The sequence below is a fragment of the Triturus cristatus genome, chromosome 7 (assembly GCF_964204655.1).
Source record: "Triturus cristatus chromosome 7, aTriCri1.1, whole genome shotgun sequence".
In the NCBI taxonomy this organism is placed as follows: domain Eukaryota; kingdom Metazoa; phylum Chordata; class Amphibia; order Caudata; family Salamandridae; genus Triturus; species Triturus cristatus.
Genome location: NC_140590.1, coordinates 765,581,688 through 765,608,730, shown reverse-complemented (window position 1 = coordinate 765,608,730; position 27,043 = coordinate 765,581,688). Strand labels below are relative to the sequence as shown.

Below are 27,043 nucleotides of genomic sequence, written 5' to 3'. Positions count from 1 at the left end.
GAGCGGAATGATCCCGTTCTACACAACTTTTCGGAATTCTGCATCGAAATGCGCAAGCTCTTTGACAGGAAGACGCATATGATGGCATTGGATAAAGAACTGATTACCCTTCGGCAAGGGTCCCAAGACCTGCTCACGTACATCACTACCTTCAATCGTCTCGTTGTAGAAACCGATTGGCCACAAGAAAAACGGACGACTCTCTTTTATCAAGGGCTACGTAGTGAGATGAAGGATGTCCTCTCTCAAGTAGTACGACAGCCGAATACTTGTGAAGAATTGATAGAGCTAGCGGTACAACTTGACTATCGGCTGCAAGAGAGAAAGGGAGATAGAAGCCGCGGGGAATCCCGTTTCGTTGTTCCCAGGTCCCGTACATCCCCAGATGAACATGTAAAGACTTCAAACGGAGGAGAGCCTATGCAGATCGGGGGAATCAGAGGTCCCCTTACCCTAGAAGAGAGGGAGAAAAGGCGCCAGCAAAAGCTCTGTCTTTATTGCGGCAAAAGTGGACATTTCATCCGAGACTGCCGAGCCAGAACAAGAGGACCAGACCGAGGAGTAGCAGCCAAACTGCAGACAACCGCCGTTCCGCGTATGGAAAACTAAAAAACCCAAGTATGGGCGGGATCTCCACCTTGGGTTATGGATCACACCAGATCCCTTCTCTGCTAGCCAACACCATCCAGCCCTCTGTGGCTCACATCAATGTGAATGTTACCTTATGGGTCTCCACCACCAAGGCCCTCTGTGTCTCTGCCTTAATCGACTCCGGAGCCACCGGGAATTTCATTGATCAACAATATGCCCAGAACATAGGAGTACCTAGTGAACGGAAAGACACCCCAGAAATTGTAAAAGCAGTGGACGGCAAAGCGCTGACTTCTGGTCCTGTTCGTTTTCACACCACTCCTTTGGAAGTACGAGTAGGTGCAGATCATTACGAAATTATCCAATTCGACTTAATAGACGCCCCGCATTTCCGCCTAATCCTCGGAATGCCATGGTTAACCTTGCATGACCCTGTCATCAGATGGACTGATCGCACCGTTTCATTGAATTCCCCTTTTTGTCAAGAACATTGTTACAGGAGGCCCCCTGTGCAGGAAGACGCCATCAACTCCCAAGCTGAGCTACTGGCTACAGGATGTGAAGAAAGGAAGTTCTGCTGCTCGACGTTCTTACCCGATGAGTATAAAGACTATCAGGAGATCTTTGACAAACAAAAGGCCACCCAGTTGCCGCCTCATAGACCCTACGATTGCCGAATTGATCTCATTCCAGGAGCCGACATCCCTTGCAGTCGGGTGTACGCCCTCACGGAACCCGAAACACAGTATCTCAAGACTTATCTCGAAGAGAACCTTGCCTCCGGTTTCATTCGACACTCTACCTCCCCAGCATCATTTCCTCTTTTTTTTATTTCTAAGAAGGACTGTGAAGAGCTCAGAACATGCATAGACTACAGAGCCATAAATAAGGTAACGGTCAAGAATCGATACCCGTTGCCTTTAATACCAGTGTTATTGGACCAATTGAAAGGAGCCCGAATCTTTACCAAGTTGGACCTCCGAGGCGCCTACCACCTAGTAAGGGTCAAAGCGGGCGACAAGTGGAAAACGGCGTTCCGGACAAAATTCGGGTTATATGAATACCAGGTGATGCCTTTTGGTTTATGTAACGCCCCCGCGGCATTCCAATTTTTTATGGACGAAGTGTTACGAGGACTGCTGGACACCATATGTATTGTCTATATCGACGATGTTCTAATTTACTCTGCTGACCTTCAGGATCACATCATACACGTGAAGACGGTACTGAACAGGTTACTGAAACACTCCTTGTTCGCCAAGTTGGAGAAATGCCTGTTCCACGTCGAAGAAGTGGCCTTTTTGGGCTATGTCATCAATGCCGAAGGCTTCCAAATGGACATGAACAAAGTGACAGCGATCACACAATGGAAGGCTCCGCTAAACTTAAAATCAGTACAGAGTTTTTTAGGGTTCGCTAACTATTACAGGCGTTTTATCAAGGACTTTTCAAAGATCATACACCCTATTTCCAGTTTGCTGAGGAAAAATACCCCGTTTGTGTGGTCCAAAGAAGCCGACCACGCGTTTGAAACACTGAAAGAACTCTTCACCCAGGCTCCCATCTTACGTCACCCAGACCCTTGCTTACCATTCATGGTAGAAACGGATGCCTCGCAGTATGCCCTGGGAGGGGTTCTATCCCAACGACACCCGAACACAGGCCAACTGCACCCAGTTGCATTTTTTTCAAAGAAGCTCACCCCCTGTGAGGTGAACTATTCCATCACAGATAAAGAATTGCTGGCTATTAAACGTGCGTGTGAGGAATGGCGTCATTATCTCCTAGGAGCGCATCACACTGTGGAAATCTACACCGATCATAGAAATATTCTCTTCCTCAAAACCGCTAGGGCCTTAACTCCTCGCCAGTTACGTTGGTCATTATTTTTCTCCGATTACGATTTTATCATCAAGTACAAACCAGGACCACAAAACGGTAAGGCAGATGCCTTATCTCGGAGAAATGAGCCCGTAAATCCACCAGCGGAGAACACTGAGGAACCTCCTGTCATCATTCCTGTCTCCGCCTTCCCAGCACAAGCTCTAGCAACCATCCTCTCACAAGACTTCCTCGAGGAGGTAAAGACCAATCTCAAAACCGTGGATATTCCCTCTTGGATTCAAACAAACCCAGAACACCGGAGCGCGACAGGAGAATTACTGTACCAGGATCATGCCTTGTACATGCCCGCAACGTCTCTACAACTACAAGTTTTGGCCTGGGCCCATGACTCTCCACTAGGAGGACACTTGGGAGAAAAGAAGACCATCGCCTCTATGGAGAGATCTTTCTGGTGGCCCAACTTGCGGAAAGACACCAGAGACTACATCAGGAACTGTGCTATTTGTGCCCAAGGAAAGGCCAGACAAACCAAACCAGCTGGCTTGTTACAACCTATTCCTATCCCTCCTTTTCCGTGGCACACAGTATCTATGGATTTTATAGTTGAAATGCCACCATGCAAGGGGTATACCACCATTTTAGTGATAGTTGACCATTTAACAAAAATGGGACATTTCATTCCGCTCAAACATCTCCCCACTTCGCCCGAACTCGCCATTCTATTCTTGCAACATGTAATCAGGGTTCACGAAATCCCCAGAGCCCTTATAACTGACAGAGGAACACAGTTCACTTCACGTTTTTGCAAGGCGATGTGTACTACGCTAAATATAGAAGCCCGTTTGTCTTCCAGTTATCACCCCCAGACTGACGGAAAGACGGAGCGACTTAACCAAACCTTGGAACAATACCTCAGATGCTTTACACTCCAAAACACTTCTGATTGGTTTCCCCTGAGCTGGATGGCAGAATTCGCGTACAATAATGCTGAACACTCCACCTTGGGTTGTTCCCCTTTTTTTTGTATGTACGGGTCTCATCCAAACAAGCTCCCCTTCGACTGGCCAGTAGTATCCAATCACCCCAGCATACAAGAGCACCATGCGCACTTAAGAGCGGTGCTCCTCAATGCCAAACGCCAATTGGCCCTGGCACAAACTGAGCAAAAACGACATGCAGACACAAAAAGGGCGCCAGAACCCACATATCAAGTAGGGGATAAGGTATGGCTGTCCACAAAAAACCTGCATCTTAGAGGGGTGGGCAAGTTGGCTCCAAAATACATTGGGCCATACACCATTGAGAAAGTCATCAACCCTGTAGCAATGCACTTATCCCTTCCTAGTTCATGGCACATCCACCCTGTCTTTCACGTGTCCCTACTCCTACCTTGTCCGGTATCTGCAAGATTACCCTCCAAGCCCCTTCCCATTGAGATAGACGGGGAAGAAGAATACGAGGTGAACAAACTTCTGGACTCTCGAGTGGTTAGGGGTAGGTTGCAGTACCTTGTGGATTGGAAAGGTTATGGAGTAGAGGATCGAACCTGGGAACCAGCAGATAATCTGCATTGCCCTCTCCTGTTGAACAGGTTTCATGCGGAGAATCCCGGGAAACCAGGTCAACCGCCGAGACGGCGGCTATTAAGAGGGGGTTCTGTAGCGATCACTGGCAAAGCAACAAGGCACGGAATCCGATATACGCATTCCCGTGTTAGGATTGCCAAACAAGAGCCAAGGGGCAGTGAGCAGGGCGGCGCAAAACCGTCTAGGGGCCCTCGAGGCGCTGGGAACTACAACTCCCAGCGGCCCAACGGCCGGAGAACCGGAAACGGAAACACGCCTCACGGCTTGTACGGACGCTACAAAGCCCCACCTCTGTTACAGCGCGGGGCTTTGCAATCGCCTTCAAGCTTCAGCCCCGAACGGAATTCCTTCGCTGATCCTGTTTGTTTGAAGACCCCAGAAGCCGCAGTCCAGATACCGCTGTTCTCTGCTAACTGCCACGAAACGGTATTACGCTCGTAGGTAAGCTTCCTGCATTACCACGCAGCCCTCACCTTCGGCGCTCCGCAGAGCGAACCAGGGATTTGACTCTCATAGCTCCGCCTCATCCTCAAGTTGCGTGGCATTGAGGAAAACCAGAATAGACTCTCTCCCATCTTCCCAGTAAGGGCGCTTGCTGGAGAAGAGTTCCAGAGTGCTTTACCTACTTCGGAACCAGGAATCTCGGTGTCCCGGAGCTAGGCAGAGCGGAAGGTGCTCCCCGCAGGACTGCTGTAGCTCCGTGAGACGCTCCCTGGTGGACACAGCTGAAGCTCCGGATTTTCCTGTGATTATTGAGTATTTGCCATTCAGGTATTTAGGTGGGACCATTAACTTTCCTGGTGCGCAGGTGCGCTCACTTTAAGGTTTTCCTTTTTGGTTTATTCGTCTACTAGTACTTGTGCTTGTTTATCTCTGCTGCCGTTATAACGTACTTTGGTTCTTGATCCTGCTGAGGTGCAGCAACCGCCAAACAACTTATTAAGGTTGCCCTGGTCCTCAGTGCCTCATTACAGAGCCTACTGTGGTGTCCTCAGTGAGTAAGAAGCAGGTGTATGGGTAGTAGTCATATCTAGGAAATGCTACTGTACTGTCTCTCCCTAACCCCGTGATTCCTCTCTCCTGTGTGCATACAGTCCTGCTCTCAAGATCTCTACACGTCCCACAACACGCTAGAGGGTGAACAGGAGAAGTAGGACACCGTTTGGCAGCCACGTTTATTGTTTTCTCCACTTCCCCTTTCCCCGAGGCGTAGTGTCGCATTGCAGCATTAGAGTCGCTCTATTCGGTACTACGCTCTGGGGAATAGAGAGGCCACTCTGCAAGCCGTTGTTCCCGCTGACGATCTTCAGAGGTTAGTGGTTTTGTTACATTTTGTGAGCCACTGACATCCGACAAGAAATAGCAGGAGCAGAGCGAGCATTGAAGACGCGGGACCCGGGAAGGTAATTTATTTTTATTATTTGAACCCCTACTCCCTGCGCGCCCCCCCTTCCCTTGCGACAACTCACCCGTCCGCCCCACCCTCCCAGCCGTGAGCCATGCCGGCCACGACTGAAACTAATTTTCATTAACGCTGGCTCTGCAGTACTCCATGCACTAAACATTGCAGACCTAATCTCCCATCAGATGCTTGATGCCCTCTTCATCACAGAAACATGGTTCACCCCTGCATCTTTACACATTGTAGACCTCCTTTTTCCCACAGGCTACAGCATCCAATGTTTGGACCGGACACGTACGAAGGAAGAAGACCTCACTGTCATCCATAAGTCGTCATTGTCCTGCATTGTAGGTAAGCAAGCAACACTCAACTCCATGGAGCCGCTGATATGCCATTGGGTAAATGTAGCTCAGACCGCCACCTTTCATCTCATCTACAGGCCTCGTGGGCAGAGCAAGGACTTCATTAAGTCTCAGATCTCCTCCTCACCATCTCATCCATCCGACATATCCACACCCTCTTGGGTGACTTCAACCTTCCAGACAACACAAGCTCATCTAAAACAAAAGTTACCCTTTTAAATCTCATGGATGCATTCAACATGGTACAGCATGTCACACAACCAACATACTCGAAAAGCCACTTCCTCGACTTTGTATTCTCACCATCACCAGTAATCCATTACTAACCACCCACATCCGTGTAATTGAGTAACCACTCTTCCGTTGGAGATTATGGGTCCCAGCAACACCAGAGGCACAGGAAGGAGGGGGCAGGAGGAGGAAGGGTTGCACAACAAACAGCACTATAAAGCACCTTTTAACATCCACTGTATGGGACATTCTTCAGTTGGGGACTATGAGTCCCACCAGCACCAAAGGTGCAGGTGGAGGAGGACCCATCACGCCAAACAGCACTATGAAGAGCCTTTCAACACTCGCTGCACAAGACACTGTTTAGTTGGGGACTACAAGTCCCAGCAGCACCAGAGCCCCAGGTAGAAGGAGCCAGGAGGAGGAGTGCCCTGCATGCCAAACAGTGCTATAAACCGCCTTTCAACGCCAGCTGTGCAAGACGCACTACAGTTGGGGACTATGAGTCCCAGCCATACCAGAGGCACCAGAAGGAGGGGGCAGGCGGAGCAGGGCCCCTCATGCCAAACAGCACTGTAAAGTGCCTTTCAACACTTGCTGTGCAGAACGCTTTCGGGTCATGTCTGGGTGAAGGGCAGGTCAGTCTTCACCTGTAATCACCAGGAAGACGCTTGACTGGGCAACCCCCCTTGACATTTCATCCTACAAAACTAAACTTATATCTACAGAGTGTGCTGTTAGTGTTAGTTATTTTACTTTGCAGGTTGATCAGAACTTTGGTGGCCTTTAACTAATACAACCGAACTGATTAATATCCTGCACGTTCTTTTATTAATACCTGGGTCTCATTTCTTTGCTCAATGTGGCACAATGGGCAAGCTCAAGACATATGTGTCCTTACCTGGAGCGACTAAATAACCTAAGGCCAGCCAGACAGGCAGCTGAAAATTGGACACTGAGTGAAACTGATAATCTAATTCAAGAAGTTAAAACAATATTAACACATGTTGGTAATGTTAATAAGGAGCCCAAATCTCCAGTAAAGATGACCTGCTTTTATCAGAAGAAGGACAAAGGCGCTTGCCCTAAATCTGTGACAGTTAATGATACTGCTGGTTATGTAAGGGAAACGTATTCACCCAGTCTACCAAATTCAGCCACCATTTTGATGGATCAAGCCTAGAATATAGTCTCTTCCCGAATCAAACCTCTTCTAATGAACTAATAGCACCAACGATTCTCTGCTTGAACATGTTTGCCCTTCAGCCAGCTGGAGATCTTCTTTTGCAGCACAGAATAAACAGCAACTTGGAGAAGAGAATGTATGTAGTTCTGATTCTGCAAAGTCTAAACTTGATGCTCAAGCACACAAACTGGTGGAGATTAAACTTTTGATGAACCAGTTGCTAGAAAGTACACAGGACATTTTTACAACTATGAACTATGAACTCCTTACTGCCTTTTTGCTCCATCAATGCTCAGCAGACTGGGTCAAGATATACTAAAGGACCCTTGTTATCTACTCAAAGCCAGCATATCTCAGTCATGGCTAAATCGAAAACATCTAATGAATGTAGACTTGATCCGTCTGCCTATATGCATCATTTTGAAACAGGACTGACCAATTTGCCATCCCTATCTTCCTGCACAGCGTACTACCCACAAACTAAGACCAATACAAAAGAGAAGACCAAACCTTCAGATCCCCAAACACTTTTCCATTGACAACCTAAGGCTTGAACTTATCCCTCACTCCATCAACTCCACATCCAACGCCAATAACCTTCTTAACAACTTCAACATTTTTTAAAAAAATCCACGTGAATATCCACGCACCTAGTAAGTACACAAGTTCAAGGCAAAGCCTGCTGCACCCTGGTATTCTAAAGATCTTGCTGACAATAAACTATGTATCTACAGACAGGAAAGAAAAAATCCTTGGAACCTCTTGATACTGAAGTCTCTTTGCACAACACACAGACAACTCATCACATCAGCTGAATGAAAGTACTATATCATCACCATCAATCAAGCCACCAGCAGAAGAACACAGTTTAAGACAATTAAGCACTGCATCAACCCCCCTGCCAGACGACCCTATCCTCACTCCACAGAAGAGTGCAATGCTATCAACCTCTTCTTCAGTGAAAAAATACAGATCTGACTGCACATCGACAACACCAATCCAGCTTCATCTCTTACACCTATCCCTTCCCGTAGAATCCCACAATGGTTAGCCTTCAGAGCCCCACCTCTCCCAGATCTCACTGACGTACTCAACTTCTTCAAAGTCACCTCTTCGGAAGATGATGTCTTACCATCGTCCTTCATCAAAGCTCTCTCTGGGCATGCTCTCTTACTTCCACTTACTATAATCAGTGGCTCCCTAGCTCAAAACATCTTCCCAGAGTTCTCAAGACTGACCAGATCTTGCCACTTCTAAAGAAACCTACATTACACCCTGATGACCACACCAAGTACTGGCCTATCACATACCTACCATTCATCATCACGATCATTGAAATAGCAGTCTATGTTCAACTCTAAGATCACATCAATGCAAGCCATTTCGTGCACGACTACCAGCCTGGTTTCAGATCACGCTGCAGCACAGAGACCTCCACCTTAGACATTGTAGACAATGCCCTCTTGACTACAGATGAAGATTGTTATTGCTAGACCTCTCAGCTGTCTTCAACACAGTCGGCCATCCCACTCTCATACACACCCTTGAGTCGCAAATGCTATTCACAAGCAATGTCTTTCATTGGTTCTTCTCCTACCTTTTTAATCAACATGTGTTTATTCACATGGGCACCTCCAGGGCACAAAAGGTCCCTATCATGTGTGGAGTGCCTTTGGGTTCGATATTGTCTCCTGTAATCTTCAACCTTTAAATGAGGCTACTTGGTGCTCTATTCTACAATATGCCAATGCTACACAACTCTACTTGAAAGTCTTCTCTGTGTTAGACATCCAATGCCTCAAACACTGCTTGTACATCTTCCAGACATGGGTATCGAGCACCTACCTGAAAGTCAACCAAACCAAGAAGAAATTAATTGCCAAGAACAACAAACAAGGTACAGTACAAATGTGGCTCAATGACATGAAACTTGACAGCTTTGAACCGCAACTCTCACCAAATGTCATCACTTAGATTCACTCTGGACACCATCCTCACCCTTGAAGAACACATTGTCAAAAAAACAAACAAAGATGACTTGGTACCAGCTCTCTTTTTTAAATAAGGTCAAACTGTTTCTTCCAGAAAGCGACTTCAGAACAGATGTTCAAGCCCTTGTACTCTTGCTTGAGGGTGGTAATGCCCTTCTTCAGGGCCTCTCAAACACCTGACTGGCACCCCTTTGGGACATTCTACATGCACCAGCACATCTCATCCAGTTCCTGAAAGAATATGATCGCACTGCCCTATCCTGTTAGAACTCCATTGGCTCCCCTTACAAAGCCATTATGACAAGCATTCCTGCATATCCTGCAGACAAACTCACCATCTCTGTTGGCTTTCAGCTCACCTCTTTAAAGAACTATGCCTCACAACACATTAAGCACCCACACCCCAATTTCCTCTTTTATTAATTGTCATTTTAAGCTTGCCTTTAAAAATGTACAGCGCTCCACTGCCTTTTGGCTAGGTTCACGCTATAGAAATACACATAAATACTTATTGAGGCGTCCCTTCACTTCTTCGAACAAGGGAGGGAAATTAACGCTGTATAGCTGGCATGCTTCCCATGTAATTTTAACACCCAAGTACTTTATATGGGTGCCTTGGGGGGATTTAATCTTTCATCATTTAGTTCATCTCTTTTTTTCCTCTAAATTGGCTTGCTAGGTTTGGGTCATAGAGCAACATATGACTGCTTTTAAGATGTAGGAGTATTAGCTAGGTTTATTCAGGTATATTGTTGTTAATTGTCCTATCAAGGTTGTTAAATTTCCTGTAATTAGCCATGAAGGATAGTCTCCTATAAGTGTCTTCCATTTGTTTTATTTCCTGTTCTAGCATCTGTCCTTAATTTACAGATATGTGCCATCAGGGAAATACGCTTCCGCATCATTGCCGCCATAAAGGCATCCCGAATCTCCACAGGTGAGAAATCGTCATTTTCATTAATGAAGAAATGTACTTTAATTTGTGTGTCAATTCTGCCCATAAACACTGGATCCGTTAGGAGTGACAGATGTATCTTTCATAGGGGCATTCGTCTTGGTTTTGTATTGATGTCACTTCTGTGCCCACTTTGGGTTTCCCTTAGTTTAGCATATTAGATGTTTTAGGCTGTTTTTGCTTTGTTTAGCCTCACATAACACATTTGTTTTTATGACATTAATTTAGGAATATGCTGTCCATGTGGTTTTGTTATTCAGTGATTCTCTTCGGGAGTCAGTATGGACATTTTGTACAAGGTTGCCTAGAAGACATAATAAAATAGGGTACTGTTTTCTTTTGCCTGGTCAGCACAAGCTCCTAACGTATTAGACATAACATGGTAGCACAGCCGCAGCTTTCCAACACAGTAGTTTTATAATATAAACTGTGTGTTGTCCCCTTGGCGGCAGAGAGGAGAATTTCGGCAGAGGAACCTGTCTTGGGACGAATGCCTGCATAGCCTGACATGCAGCTTTGCGTAAACTGAGTTTACACCTATGATGCGGACCACCTAATCATTTACACCAGGTTTGAGGTCTGTTGCTAATCCCAGAGATCACAAATATATCCCTTTGCTTACACAGGAAGGATAGGCATAGACATATAGATGACTTGCCATGGTAGAGGTGTTTATTGTCTACAGCCTGCTAGTAATGCTGATTACGTTACTTAGTTGCTTTTGCCTACTTATCACATCACATTTGCTTCATGATAGACTACGATAGTATAATTATACTGTACACTTTCCTTGCTTCTTCCTGTTGTTTACTAAGGGCATGCATGAGTGAGAAACGAAAGGTGATGATCTCTTTCCGCAGTTCCCTTTGGGACTAGAGGGTCATGTTCTAGGTGGCCAAAATCACCGGCTACTCTGGGAAGGTTTGGAGTTCAGGTGAGGCACTGTGAGCTAGCCAGGATTTTTGCTGACAGACACTGATGTTGTAGAGGGACTCAGTACCTATATTCTGACTTCCTGTCATCCCAAGGCACAATTCTGCTTTACCGAGAGAATCTATGAGACAGGTTTGTACTAGGTGTAATCTCTACTGTCATGGGGGGATGGTCTGAGACCACTTTCTGGCCTGTGCCTACTTTTTATCTTGATGAGAATAGGGGAGTTTTCATCACAGTAAGATATATATAGATTTAAGACCGTTGGACATGTGAGAAATAGGTTTAGTCCCTATCTGGATGTAATTCTCACCAGCATTCACTTTGCCCTAATTCCCTTAGGGTGTTTATAGGTTTCTTAGAAAAAGTTCTGGTCCCTCATTCCACAGACTTATCACTACCCAAACTGCCTTCCTATACATTAATGAAGTCTCCAGTTAGAATCAGGTTGCCTGTTGCTTTCTCGAGAGAAAGATAAGAGAAAGGTATCATGCACTAACTTTGGGGCAAATAGCTTTGCTAGGTGATAGGATGTTGCTCTACCTTTGCTCTCATTATTAGCAATCTTCTTACTTTGCAACATATGCTGTGCATCACTTTCCTTCCAAGTCCCCTCTGAACAAATATTTCTACCGTGTTGTGTGTACTAGCAGTGGATGCAAACAATAGTAATGGAAAATCCCTATATTTGATTCTGCCTTGGTCAGCTTTAGATAGGTGAATATCCAGCTGGGCTTTTACTTCTCCCCATATCACTTACCTCTTGACTGGGGCATTAAGCCCCATAATATTTTAAGAAACGATTTTCACCATGGTTAGGGAGTTCAAATTTGCAACACATTTTACTGGGGTTGTCTGTGGGGTTAGTGTGTGATAAATGCTGTGTAAACGTAACGCTGTTTCATTTAGCAGAGTGTCGGATGTTATCCCCTTTCCACCCTCCCCTTCCCTCCCAGTCACAATAATAAACCTGCAATAATCATATTAAACCATTTCAAACTCTTCAAACATAGCCTTCCCCCTGGGTATTATGCAAGTGGAGCTCCATGAAAGACGATATTTCCATGCCAGCCTGCCCAGAATACTCCTAATTTGGGGGTTGCTGCAACGACTATACCCAGGATCAGGGAAAAAATGTGTAACCTTCAATGTTCATATGAAGATCCCCTCCCAGCCGTGCTTCACATTTTAGTATGTTGCTAAATACACTATTTCTAATCTATGAGCCTGTGGCTGTCTTTCTGGCTTATAGCCTACCTACTTTTCTGAATTATAAAGTGTGCTAACACTCTGTGTCCTTGAGTAATTTTGTTATTTATGGTACCACTCCTTGCCCCTCGGTCTTTGCTTCTTGCATCCCCCATGTTTTTGCCGCTGGGGCCTTTTGCTTATGAGGGTACCCCAGAGACACCATCTTTTGAGGAAACTGTTCTACTGCACATATGGTGTGTGGATCCAGCGCATTTGATATTGGATCTCACCTTCCCTTAACTTTTTACTGGCACTGGTCTAAATGATGCTCTTTTTTGTTGGGTGGCTTGTGAGATGTCTTGAAAACATGACAAGGTGTATCCCTAAAATGTATAAATCGGTTTCTTTCTAGAAAAAGGCAGCACCTAGTCCTTTTCACTGGAATTATGGGATTTCACTACAATGTACCTGAGTTTGAGGTTCTGATGTGTCCTATTGATGCCAACCTTATGTGCCCTGTTTAGCTTCACCTCTGAGTGACCATCCCCCACTACAATTGAGAGCATACCTGTCATGAACACCATTATGTTAGGGCCTTCTGCTCCTTACTAGAGACCCTCGATACACAAGTTCTCCCTTCATGGTCTATTTTCAAGACTATCCACCAAAGACTGTTTTTCCTGCATTGCTTTGGGCTTTTCACAGTATTTCAGTATGTTTCACCACTTCTAGAACTCTAGGGCCGACCCCTCCTATTTCTTTTCACAATTAATCAATTTTAGTCCCCAGTGCGGCTCGCAACCTCTGAATATGCTCCTCCATTTCCCAGTTTAGGTCCTCCTTCAAATCATGTCTCAGCGCTTGAGCAGTATTTTGAAGATCTGCGTTTGTGATCACAATCTTTATAGCCACTTGCTCACCTTGCAGTCTTGCTATGACAGGGTGCAAGGTTTGTTGGATGTCTGTTGGCTGCATCGATCTCAAATATGGTAATAGGCCTTTCTGTGTGTCATTTCTGGGAGGTACTCAGTTATCCTTAAGAGAAATGCCTCTTTTAATTTAATTTGGCAACTTGCTCTGCATACTCCCTTTAAACGCTTTTCTAGGTCTAAGGGTTTGCTGGTGCAACTCTCATTTTCATTTAACCAAATCTCTTCTTGTAATTCTTGTAGGGTTTGTATTGTTTTTCACAGCAATGTTGTATTCCGGGGTTCACCTGTGTGCTACCGGGCCCCAGCTTTTGCTGACCCAACTTATGGGGGGTCTTACCAATCATTCATCAGTTCTCCTCCGGCGGGGTTACTTCTCCGGCCTCTGCCGTCGGTGTCCAGGGTTCCATATATCAATGGACACTCCTGGCAAGTCTTCTTTCATAGTAGAACTGACATCTTCTTGCTGATATAATCTTTCTGGGGATTTGCAGGCTCCATGCTGTTTGAGTCTCTATTACCCTGGACTTCTCACTATTTCAAATCCCTACATGACTACTAGCCTCTCACAAACATCTTTCCAATGAAGGCCTCCAGTTGCAAGAGTTCACCTTAAGGGAGCTCCACACCCTTTTAGACGTGGAGAGTCCTGTGTTTCGCTTCTGCTCAGCACTTCCAGGCTTCAGCCCCATCATCACCTTAGCAAGGCTGATCTCATCTAGAGTCCAAGGAGGACTCTCCCTCTCAGAGGCTTCAGAGATCAGAGATACAATTCTCCACTACCCACTTTGAAAAAGATGGCCAGTTTTGAGTGGAAAAATGTGATGTATCCATGTTGCATTTTTGGCCATTTCCTGTCACACCCACTAGGTCTACCCACACAAGTGAGGTACCATTTTTACTAGAAGACTTGGTGGAGTGCTGGGTTGAAGGAAGTTTGTGACTCCCTGCAGATTCCAGAACTTTTCATCACAAAAATGTGAGGAATTGTGTTTTTTATTGAAAGTTTGAGGTTTGCAAGGGATTCGGGGTAATAATACATGGCAAGTCACTCACCCTGAATTACCCTAGTTTTCAAACATATTCAGGTTTGCTAGGTTTCCCTAGGTGCCAGCCGAGCTAGGGCCCATTATCCACAGCTACACCCACTTTGCAAAACAAAGGTCAGTTTTGAGTTGAAAAGTGTGATGTAGCCATGTTGCGTTTTGGGCCGTTTCCTGTTGTGGGCGCTAGGCCTGCCCACACAAGTGAGGTACCATTTGTATCAGAATACTTGTGAAAATGCTGAGTGGAAGGAAGTTTGTGGCTCCCCGCAGATTCCAGACCTTTCCATCACAGAAATGTGAGGAAAATGTACTCTTTTAGTCAAAGTTTGAGGTTTGCAAGGGATTCTGGTTTTAAAAAAAACTAGTGAGAGACACACAAGTCACCCCACCATGGATTCCCTCAGGTGTGTAGTTTTCAAAAGTGTGCATGTTTGCGAGGTTTCCCCAGGTGCCGGCTGAACTAGGTCCCAAAATCCAAAGATACCCACTTTGAAAATAATGGGACTGTTTTGAGTGGAAAAATGTTATGTATTCATGTTGCATATTCGGCCATTTCCTGTTGCAGGCAGTAGGCCTACCCACACAGGTACCATTTTTATTGGAAGACGTGTGTGAGCACAGAATAGTATATATGTGTTATTACCAATTGGATTTCACTTCATTTGGGCCTTCCCAATGTAATCCAGTGTATGTAAAATAGAAGACATTATGAAAAATACCCTCTGAATTATATGTTAGTATGGGTACCCACCAATTCAGAGATGCACAAATAACCATTACTCCTAAACTCCATATCTTGTGCTAATGTCAAAAATAAATGGGTTTTCTTGATACCCATTTTTCACTCTACATATTTCCCTATATGAATTGATCTATACTCGGTACACAAAGAAAAATCTGTGTACAAAGCAGCTCAGTTTTTGGCTCTGGGTAACTAGTGTTCTTGAAGACCCTACAAATCCTATCTATACCGAGAACCAGAAGGGTCTAGCAGAGGTAATGGTATATTGCTTTTGTAAATCAGCCATTGTGACAAAAAATTACAGATGCAAGCGTTGTCACAAATGGCAGTTTTTTCTTACTCATTTTCAATATTTCACTATTTGAATAGTTACTTTCTTTGGAAAAACCTTGAGGGATCTACAGATATGACACCTTGCTGAATTCGGAATGTTGTATACTTTTCAGAAATCCATAGCTTTCCTGGATTGAGAGCACTAAAAATATGAAAAATGAACTACTTCTTTGAAAAATGCCAAAACTGTTGTACACAAATCGTTTTTTAAATTCAGCTCTGCATGTTCCTGAAAGCTGGAAAGATGGTGACTTTAGCACAGCAAACCGTTTGTTGATGCTGTGTTGAGGAAAAAAGCAGACAGTTTTATCCGGAGATCTTTTTTCCTATTATTCCCAAAATACTCAAAATATAACCATATTTTGCCTACTTTCTCGCTCCCCTCCAGAGCAATCCACAAACCCTGGGTACCTTTAGAATCCCCAGGATATTGGAAAAAAAGGACACAAATTTTGCGTGGATACGTTAGATGGAAAAAAAGTTATGCAGCCCTAAAGGCGAATTACATCAAATATCAAAAACGTTTTCAATGCTGAGGGGGGAATAGGCCAAGCAGTTAAGGGGTTAACAATTATATTCTCACAGATTAACATAAATATTTTTCTTCCAAATCAGAGACAAATGAACATTTTTAAAAACCATTACTCTTTTCGTTTTTATTTCCTTTTTTTAAAATATTTGAAATGGCAAGTTGCAGATTAACAAATAAATGTGATTGATAGTATTACATTTAAACATGGCATTAATAATGTTTTCATTTTTTAAAACATGTTTACAATGGAAAGCCTATTTCATACCAACTTTGTTCAGTCTAAAGGAGGGAACAAATTATTAAAACGCCAAGGTTATATCTATTGTTAGGACAGAAACACTGGGCCCAAGACTCACTGAAGCTGTGTGAATTGCTATTTAACTTGGAGAGGCAGAGCGATTACTATCCGGGACCATGTTGAGAGAACTACTGAACATTACCACTCTCCCTCTGCAACACTTGGAAGTAAGAGACATGGTACAGCTGTACAGCAAATTCAATCTTTAGATGGCAACTCCAGTGAGCTGTCTGGATCAGTGTTAAGGAAGGTACCAAGCAACATTCCTATACAGGTTGCTGGAGACCTAACCATTATCCCAGATTTAAAACCCATGATTAGCAGAAAAAGAAAGGCAAGTAAAACACTACCTACCCGGCTCAAAACTTTGTGATATCCTAATGCCGTCAATACTAACTGAAACATTTAATCATGAACCATTTCTTTTACATAACAACCATAGCCCTAAAAACAAATATTTACTTCTCTGCACAACCTCTTAACCCTAGAAAATAGTGAAACTAGAAAATAGAGAAACTTAGATGATGGATAGGATGTTTAAAACAATTACCTATCCATTCATCGAAATTTACACTATACATGCCAAATGTACGCACTACTGCCAGACAAAGAATTTTCTACATACTATGATTTTTTTATCAATTATCAAACAAAAAACCATGAATAAAAGTCTTGTGAAAATAATAATTAACTTTGAAAATGCATAGATTTCAACAATAAACAAACTATACCCTAGCATACAAATTCAAGGATGCATTTTCCATTTCTCATAGGCCATATGGCATAAAATAGAAAACACATGCTTAGCTGGAGATTATATGTCTGACAGTAGGCTCCAATTTGAGCTAATAAAGTTAACATCATTAACCTTTGTACATCCTGAACACGTAGACAGTTTCTACACAGCAATTATTCAAAAAATGTAGACAATTGGCACATTTACTAAACTATTTTGAACAAGGATTGACAATCTAAACATGCTGGGTTGCAGATGTCTTTCACGGTACAGAATTGATGATGGAACTATTACTCGCCCTGTTTAGAGGGGGGTGTAAAAAATTGATAATGCCATAGAGGGGGGTCAAAACTGTTTTATTTCCCCTCGGACGATCATTACTTGAGGTGGTCTAGGGGCTTGCTAATCGCAGTGATCTGGAGAGCTATGATGGTGGAAGCTTAGTCTCCTTGCAGGATCTCCCAAGCTGGACAAGTCGAAGAGTAAAGAGCAGACGAAGTGCAATCCACTGGTCCTCCAGGTTAGGTGTTGCGCACAAGGCTAACAATCTTGTCCCATAAAAAACATTTGTTACGTAAACATCATCAAGAACCGCAAAATCTTCTGGGGTAGAAGGACTACCAGAGTCTCTGCATGAGACATGTATGATTGATTGTACTCAAAGCTGCAAGGAAACTACTGATAGGATGAAACGAGTTCTGAGTGCCAAGTGCAAGACCAGAATCTAATTCGGGAATGTACAGATTATGTATGACACAGGAAAACTAGCTCAAATACATCTGAGATGAGGCTCTAAAACCTACACATCTTGAGGGTCAGCGAAAGTAGGTGGAACAGATCTGGCAGATTGGAAACCACAACTGGAGAGGAGGTTCTATACTCAGCAAGAGACGATGACCAATATCATGAAGGAGTAGCCATCATCCTGAACAAGGGAACCGAGAAATGCCTAACTGAGTGGAAGCGAGTCAACAGCAGACTCATGACAGCCAGGTTAAAAGGCAAACACATCAACACCACCATTATTCAGTGCTATTCTCCAAAACAAGATGCAGAGGCAAAAGTTAAGAACATATTCTAACAGATGAAAGTTAAGCTTGAAGTCATGCCAAAGTATGAGCTAAAGATTATGATGGGAGACTTGAATGCTAAAGTGCGTAATGACAACACAAACTATGACAGAGCCATGGAAAAGGAAGGCTGTGGAACAATGAACGGCGATGAAAGAGACTGTTGAAATTTTGCTCCACAAATGATCTGGCCAAAGTAGGGACCACTGTGATATTCACAATCTAACTTGGTGCTCACCCAAAGGCAGAGACAGAAACCAGATTGACCACTTGATGATAAGCGACACCTGGAGATGATCACTGCAAGATGTCGAAGTGAGGAGGGAAGAGGATGCCTGCAGTGATCACCATGTAGTTACCACTCTTGTGAAGCTCAGAAAAATAGAGCACAAGTCATGAGACGAAAGCCCCTCAAAATGGCAAAATTACAGCTCTCAAAGACCGAGAAAACATTCATTTACATATAATAAACATATTAAAACTCCTGGCAGACATGAAAGACCAGTCTGAGCGAGCTACAGACACAGTCAACTAGAAGTTGGACCAGGTCTCTTCAGTATATGTGAAGAACAGTAAAAGATGCCTGAGTACAAAGCCAAGGAAGAGGAGTGAATGTGTAAGTTAAGACAGATTGCAAGGTATTGAAGACAGGGGGCAGCAAAGAAACGTATGAAGGCCAAATCTGAGGGACAGCAGTAGAAGTACAACCCACAGTACATAGAAGCAAACAGGGCGTTCAAAAGAATGACAAGAGCAGACAGCTGATCAACATGGATACTCTTGCCAGAGGAGGCAGACAGTAGACGAGAACAAGGGAGGGTTTTCAAGATCATGAGGAAAGTCAGTGGTAAATCGTGTGCACAATACAGCACCTCTATCGTGGACAAGCAAGGCAGACTAGTCATGACAGAGAAAGAACAGGCAGCATGCAGGGCTGAGCACATCAAAGTGGTTGTGAACAGACCAGTACCAACTAGTGAAGTGGACATCCAAGAAGCAGATACAGACTTGGATGTGAACACCGCCCGACCACAGAAAGAAGATATCTTCACTGCCATCCGATCTCTCAAGAAAGAAAAAGCTCCTGGCCAGGACAACCTGAATGCAGAACTGATCATGGCAGACCCTGATCCTCCAACCACTGTTTACATCGATTTGGGAGGGACCGAAAGTACCAGAAGTCTGAAACCAAAGCATCATTGTCAAGATTCCAAAGAGGGGAGCATTAACCAGCTGTAATAACTGGTGTGAAATCACTCTACTGTCAATCTACTGTTCAGAGTTTAGAATGTTCCTGTTTTGTTCGAGACATTTCAGTCCGAACAATATTTTGCTGAATGTTTTTGGGCTCATTTGTTTCAACGCAGTTATTGTTACCCATGTGCTGGCAATATACTGCCCTTAAGCTTCTTATATCTTTACTTTGTATTGATTTCTAATATTTGCTCCATTTTAACTGTGGATTCTTTTGAAGACCCTCAAAAGAATTCTGTAGGGGTGAACATTCCCCCACAATGTGAACAGGGGTGCCATTCTGCACGATTTCACTTTCTCCTGACCTGTTGTTAACCCTTCATTGGACATGATTATGTGTTCCTTTGATGTTCCATCAGTAGAGAACAATGCTTTGCTGGCTGGATGGACCTAAAGTATACCTTATCCGACAGCTAGAGGAAGTGTTGCATGGTGTTAGGAGGCATTCTGATGTGGGGTGCATGGCTTTTAATCAGTGGGGATGGAGGGTGGAATCCATTCATATTCTCCATGTAAAATCCATTCAGTCCACCATAATTCAGGCCATTCAACCTCCATGTCTATATGAGGGTGGTGAGCATTTGTGCAGTATGAATGACATCATCTGTGAGTACAGCGAGTGTATCAGAGAATGGTGGTTCTATTACAGAGGATAAGGCCTTTCTGGCCTCACTCTTCCTAAAACAGCCTCAGAGACCCCATGGCAGTTCCACTGTTTGGTCTCTGCGTGCAATATACATTTTGCCCAGAGCCCCATCTGGCCTAGAAGGCAGATCAAGACCTGATTGGCAGTCCTAACTGCATAAGCATCTGGCTATCAACTGATCTCGTTCCTGGTTTGTGTGCAGCCATGTGCATGATGTTACCTCAACATTCCCTTGGCTTTTAACGGTAAATGCATATACCCTACTTGTGTTATTACCCTTGGAATACATATTTTCTTGCTTGGTGGGTGCAAACCCATGTCTTCCTTTATAAAAGCCCAAGACGAAAACATGTGAGGAAGCTCTCCAATTTGATAGGCTGTGGTTATGTGTTTTTTAATTTGGCCCCCCATTTTAAGGGACTTTACCCCAGCTGCGGCCCGTGCAGGTAAGAGCGGTGGGGCCGGGTCGGGGGGATTTAGACGGACGACGAGGGAAAATTAATTATTTATTTAATTCCCGCTCATCAACGTCCATCAAAATCCCCCTCAGCTGGCCCCAGCGCTCTTACCTGCACGGGCCGTGGCTGCATTACCCAAATCCTGAATCAAGTTTTGCAGTAGATTCTGTGATGCAGTGAGTTTAGTGGAGCGAGAGGTGTCCCTTGTACAAGAGAATTGTGACTGCAATCAGCTGTTTATGAGATTTAGGTAATTGTCTGCATCAGTAGTCCTCTTCTTAGAAACCAGTTAGAACAAAATCATTATCTCTCTCGTAATTGATCTCCAGAGTCCAGTAGTCCTGGTAAATAGACCCCAGAACCTTCAGTTTAGACACGTTCTTTGGCACCACAAAACCAAAATTTCCCTAGCTGTGGAAATCCTAGTTTGCTTTTGTAAGAGGTTTGTGGTGTTTAAAATATTTTTGCACTTTATGGCATTTTTGACAGCTTCTTAGCTATTTGGGTTCACACCTAGACAGAGTGCAAACATATCATTCCATATACATCACTGCATCTTCCTATGACTCTTGGTGTTTCCACTTGAAGTCCCAGATTACCATCCCCGTCAACTTGCATACATGCTCTCTATGCGGAAACGCATAACCCAGCTGTGAGTGGCACCCCTGAACTTGTGAATAGAAGGAGATCATCTGATCCATGTGTCCAGATCTACTTACATCAGAAAGCCTATGTTTTGAAAAATTTTCTTATAGACTCATCAGTATTCAGATGAAATATCCTGTCTCCTTTCCACCAGACCATTCATTTTATTGTGTCTTCTTGTGAGAACCCACACTTCCCATGCCACCCATGGGGAGAAAATGTTGCTGTCGGCATTGGATCCCAACTGTCCCATGCACACGGTTCTGATTTTGAAATGGGTTGTAGCCTACTGGTGCTGTTTTTTCAGGATTAGTAGTATTTTACACAGAAAGAATTTCCACATGTCTATCAAGCTGTCACCTTTGTTGTGAAGACCCTAACATTGGGATGCTGGTTCAAATTTAACTTTCCATTGCATTTATGCTTTAGTGCGTCAAAGTAGACGACTGGACATTTTCTGACCAAACAGAAAGCTGGACTCTCCTAATGAAAGTCACGTTGAATTTAAGTGCACGCCTCCATCCATTTATAAGTGTGAGCTTTTCACACTGAAAGGTATTATGAAAACACACCTAAACACTTAGGGCCCGATTCACAAAAGTAATCTGAGATAAAATCCTAACTTTACGACTTTCGGTCTTTACAATAGGCATTTAGGAGTAGTAAAGTTAGGAGTTTGTCTTAAGCTTTGGTTTTAAGACAAAATCCTGGCTTAAGTTAAACTTAAGTTAAACTTAAGTTAGGATTTTGTCTTAAGATCAAAACTTAAGACAAATTTAAGACAAAATCCTAACTTTACTACTCCTAAATGCCTATTGTGAATACCGAAAGTCGTAAAGTTGGGATTTTGTCTCAGATTACTTTTGTGAATCGGGGGCCCTGATGTTAAAATCAATAAATCTCATTCTGTAGGAAACCTCTTTTCAAATGATGTTCCTTCTGAACAAAGTTCTTTGTTTTCAATTGTTCTCAAACTGAGTTCTTTTGTCTTTGCAGGGGATCTCTAACTGGCTTGTGCAGGTATTGGGCATGGCAGACTCCACCTGTGGCCTCATGCAGATGATAAGTAGTGCCTGGTTTGAGAAGCTAAAGAGTATTTGTTCTGTGTGTGTGTGTCTGCTTAAACGCTCAGGTGATCTGCCCATCATGCGTTGGTTTGCCACCTTCATAACAAATAAATATGGCCAATTTGTTCCCCTCGTGTTTGTAAAGGAGATACTTTGTTATACATTGAAAGTTTCGTAAACATACTGTAATCCCTCGGTTTAGCACCAGTGAAGCCAGTTTATGGGTTTACCTGATTCCACCTCTTCATTCCCGGCATCCCTACAAAATCTAGCACACCTACTTAAAATATATAGGTTGCTTTTGAACCCAATAATCCAAATGTATCATTGGAAATTATTATTTTCATACATATAGAGCTGGGGTTTTTCTTCTAATATAAATCCATTTTTTCAAAATGGAAAAGCAAGCTTTTTTTCGAAGACACCCACTTAACATACACCATAGAGAACCGAGAGCCCAGACCACTCACTTCAATTAATTGTTTTGGCCGACCTTGCTGGTTCAGCATCTAATCAAGTAATGAGCTTGAGGCATAATGTACATTAATACAGTGTGGCCCCAATTTTGACACCCCGAAATTTACCTTAACAGAACATCCACATTGATGAATAGAAGACGGTGTTAAACCTCATTTTCATGAGGCAATGTGTCCTTAATGTAAAGCACCTCCTAAACATCAACAATATAAGGAATACAGTCAATTAACAAATAACTCACTAAAAAAACTGACTTATAGACCATCACAAAAGTTGAGGATTTATTTAAAAAATTCAAAAGTATAATCCAGAGTAATTATTATGAAGGCTCTCGGCAAATAAAGCATTACAGACAAGAGCAAAAGCAAAAATAGTTCAAGTGGGCAGCAAAATCACGAGGGAAACGGACAGCATCCCTAGTAGAACAGGAACGTTTTCTTGCTCACCGCCAAAATTGAGGGTTTTTGTACATTATTTTCTCATAAGAAATCACTAAAAATGCAGAATCATCCTTGTGTGATTGTATGTGTTACATTCTCAGCAAATCAGAGCACAGGCACATTAAGCATCATATTCCTTTAACACCCAAGCACTATCCCGTTATATGAATAATTATTCGGCCCACTCTGTGCTAATACCATCTAGAGATGGTGGAACTAACTATATACATGAACAACAGCATGAATTAATAGGGTAGAGTGAGCTAGCTGAAAGATAAGATCTTAACGAGGTAGTTGTAGTTTTATGACTGAGCCAGGGAAGATTCATTGACAACAGAATGAACAATGACAATGGAAATAAACAAACATAATTCTGCTTGACTGTGTGCTGCAGGAATAACAAACATTGAAATGTGCAGGAGGAAAGACAAGAGAGACATCCATTTTGAAAATGATGACTGCTAGACCCAAATTAAGTCTTTCAGTCTGCCGCTGTTTTCTTTTGCAGGTTCTCTTTACTGCCTTTGGTGTCTGGACTCTTGCATCTACACTTGTGACAATTGTTTGATCTTCTACAATTACTGATGGACTTGTGCTTTGATCGTCATCAGCAACTCGGCTCACTGTGAACTGCTTTCTGCCTTTGGGGTTTCTTTAAACTCAAGATTTTCAACTGAAGCCTTTCACTGGTTGGATCAGAGACTATTTCGTCTTGCTGCCACCGTGACTTTGCAACAGCTCTTCACTCTGACTCTTGGTTTGACACTGGCAACAACTACTAGACCCTTCGCCAGGATCTTCGCTCTAGTCAGCATCAACTTCCCCAACTTCACCAGTTTACAAAATGTCTTCAACCCCTGTGAGAAATTGGATTATCGGTAGAGGGGTGGTGTGTGTCCATCTTTAGCAACAGCCACAATCTCCATCAGGGTGAACCACAAAAGTCACTAAATTAACCTGTGCTTAACACTCCAGTAGCTTGGCACAAAATAAGTCAGCCTTAACTTAGAGGCAATGTGTAAAGCAGGCGTCTCCAACGAGTAGCTCGTGAGCTACCAGTAGCTCTCCAGGTACCTGTGAGTAGCTCTCCTGGTTGCAGCCCATCCTACTATTATAGAAGCTTTTGCTTGGTTGGAATATTTTATGTATATCAAAAGTACAAAAGCATGTATTTGAGTCAAAAATGTGTCTATTTTCATAATTTGTAAGCTGATGTTTGGAGAAAAATGGTTGAATTTTCAAAATGTATTTAAAGCATATTATTACATTGGTGCCAGGGGGTTGGAACTAGGGTTTTTATGCATTACCAATATAGAGGCATTCCAAATTGATATTTTTTTTACTTTACTGATTGCAACCCTGCTTAATGCCCTGATGTTATCACTGCTGACCATCTTAAAAGGGGTGGCCACCATTACTGTTAGTAGCTCTGGCTGTTTTTCATTGAACAAAAGTAGATCTTATTATAGAAAAGGTTGGAGACCCCTGCTGTAAAGTATTTAAGTGGCATCTGAACAGTAATAAAGTAAAAACATAACAACATAAAAATCCCACACCAATGCAGGGATATAGAATTAATTATATTAACTTATTTGATACAAAAATCCAAACAGTACAACCGAAGTTATGAATTTTTAAAGCATTAAATGAGAAATGGAGCCTAAATGATCAATGCTCCAATCGTGGACATTTAGTTGTGCGAGGCCTGGGCAAAGTTCAAAGTTATGTTTGACCACAATGGACTGCGGGTCAGATACATGAAGTGGATTGGGTCCGGTCTGCGCTTACCTTCGGACTTAGAAGAATTTTTCAAGAAAAATGCCTGAGAAGGTAAAGTTCAGCAGAGCAAGGCAGCCACCGGTGTCCGAGGAGGAGGCATTGTTGTCGAGGAGCTGCTCGGAGAAGTTGCAGTGAATATTTCTTCTTTCCTAATTAGGGTCTGATTACGATATCAGCGGATGGGATACTCCATCACAAACATGTCGGATATCCAGTCCGCCAAATTTCAAGTTCCATAGGATATAAGGAATTCTAATACGACAGACGGGATATCCGTCACATTTGTGATGGAGTATCCCATCAGCCAAGATTGTAATCAGGTACTATGTCTCTTTTTTGGAAGTCAAAAAACTCCAGAAGGACAAAGCTGCAGGCTGTAGCCAATTAAGGTTCCAAGAGGCCAAAGACCCCTTCTGCGAGGAGCCGATGAACAGGATTTGGTACTGCAAAGAAGAACTTAGAGGGAGCTGACTCAAAGCCAGGCTGAATGGTGATGTACCTTGGGGGACTGGTGAGCAGGTAGGTCCGCAGTCTTCACTTCATTCTCAGAGCACATTTTGGCAGGAAACTTTCTAAGTCCCAAGTTTCGGATTTGGGCTATCTTGGCACCCTCAACACCACTTCTAAGGGTCCAGGACTGGAGGGGCACCACTTGGAGGGTGAGGACTCACTCAGGCTAGGTCTAGGTATGGGTTCAAATGGTTCAAGTCCCTGAGGCTCTGATCAGGAAGCCAACAAACTAGCCCTTGGAGTCACTCTGGAAGTCTTGGGTTCAAGCAGGAAAGGGGGACTCAAACAGCAGGGTAGACCTCTGAGAGCACAGGCCAGGCTTCAGGCAGCAGGGTGCAGCAGGGTGCAGCAGGACAGTCCTCTAAAATGCACAGCAGGCCACAGGCAGATGGGCAGTCCTCTGAGTGTCCTTCGGCAGGTCCAAAAGTGAACCGAAGAGTGGGCGTGAGATTTCCATTTTTATACCTGATGCCCCCTTTGAAGTGGAAGAAACTTCTGGATTTTTCCCCCTACAGAAGTGCCTTCCTCCCTTGGTCCCAGCCAGTCTGCAGGCACAACAGGCTAGTGTGAAGTTCTTTGTATGTGAGCTGAAGGAGTGTCTTTGAACTACAAGTGGGGCTGTGCACACCTCCACTCCCCCATCCTGTCTTGGATGGCGCATCCTGCCACCACCCAGGCTCTCTATCGTGTGGCTGTTTGAGAGGAATACACAAAAGTCCACTGCCAACTACACCTAGTCAGTGACCCAGGAAACAGGCTGTAGGCACCAAATAGTTAGGACAAGAAAATGCAAACTTTCTAAAAGTGGCATTTTCAGAGTTGTGTGTTAAAATCCAATTTTACCATTAATGAAGATTTTGAATTACAATTCCCTCGACACCAAGAATGATATTTCAACCTTGCTCCCAAACAGAAGTTACCACTTATTAAATGACATAAGGTTACCCTATCTATGGGAAAAGGTAGGCCTCACAGTAGTGAAAAACGTATTTGTGAGTTTTTCACTTCTGGGACTTTTAAAACTTAAAGGTACATGTCCAACTTTTTCAATACAATGCACCCTGTCCTATAAAATGTTTAGGAGCTACCCTATGGGTAAGTTATATAAATTAAAAAAGAAGGAGCATTTTAGGCTTGGAAACCGGTTCATTGCCACCAGACATGCCCTCACTCAGCATTTGTGATCTGTCTATACCCTTTGTTATACTTATATTTTCCTCTAAACTTGACGCTTTTTGAGTAGCAATTAGTAACAATTTGATAACGTAAATACTGTGTACTGAAATCCCAAATTCAAATGATGTGGCCAGTATTCCCAGTTCAGCTACACAGATAGAGTTTCTAGGCAACCTTGCTTGATAGAACAGAAATTATGTCGCTTCACAATCATACTTGGCTATCCAGAAAATTGTAATTCTTATCTCTTTACTGCCTCCTTATTCACATTTGATGAACCACATTCAGATGGCTTGGGTTCAATCTCAGAATGAAGATTGGTTACTTTTTGCCCCTCACCTCCTCGAGCATTAAACATAAGGCAAATTTCCTGTCAGCTTCCAACTTCTTTGCGTCTGTTGCAAGCAAGTAGTTCTCGAAAGATCTTAGTTATTGTTGCCTCTTTATTTGTCGCCTTCCAGGGTTCTGCAGAAATATAGGTGGTGGCATAACACTAAATGATGTAGCCACATTTCGCCAGCTACCAATCCTCTAGCCAAGTTGTAGTTATCCTTAAAATTCCACATTTCCTAAAGAATGTTTCAATCTGGCTTTTTCACACTTATTAACCTCTTTTCTTTTAAATTGATCAA

General features: G+C 43.4%; 1 protein-coding gene across 1 annotated transcript; it reads left to right on the top strand.

The window, feature by feature from the left end:
- Positions 1-5,282: 5,282 nt before the first annotated feature.
- On the top strand, positions 5,283-26,779 carry LOC146810500 (uncharacterized). The gene is made up of 4 exons (XM_085614429.1): positions 5,283-5,775; positions 10,065-10,131; positions 21,959-21,982; positions 23,455-26,779. Exons 1-4 carry the CDS (start codon positions 5,610-5,612, stop codon positions 23,501-23,503), a joined length of 306 nt encoding a protein of 101 aa, XP_085470555.1. The 5' UTR covers positions 5,283-5,609; the 3' UTR covers positions 23,504-26,779.
- The last annotated feature ends 264 nt before the right edge of the window (positions 26,780-27,043 follow it).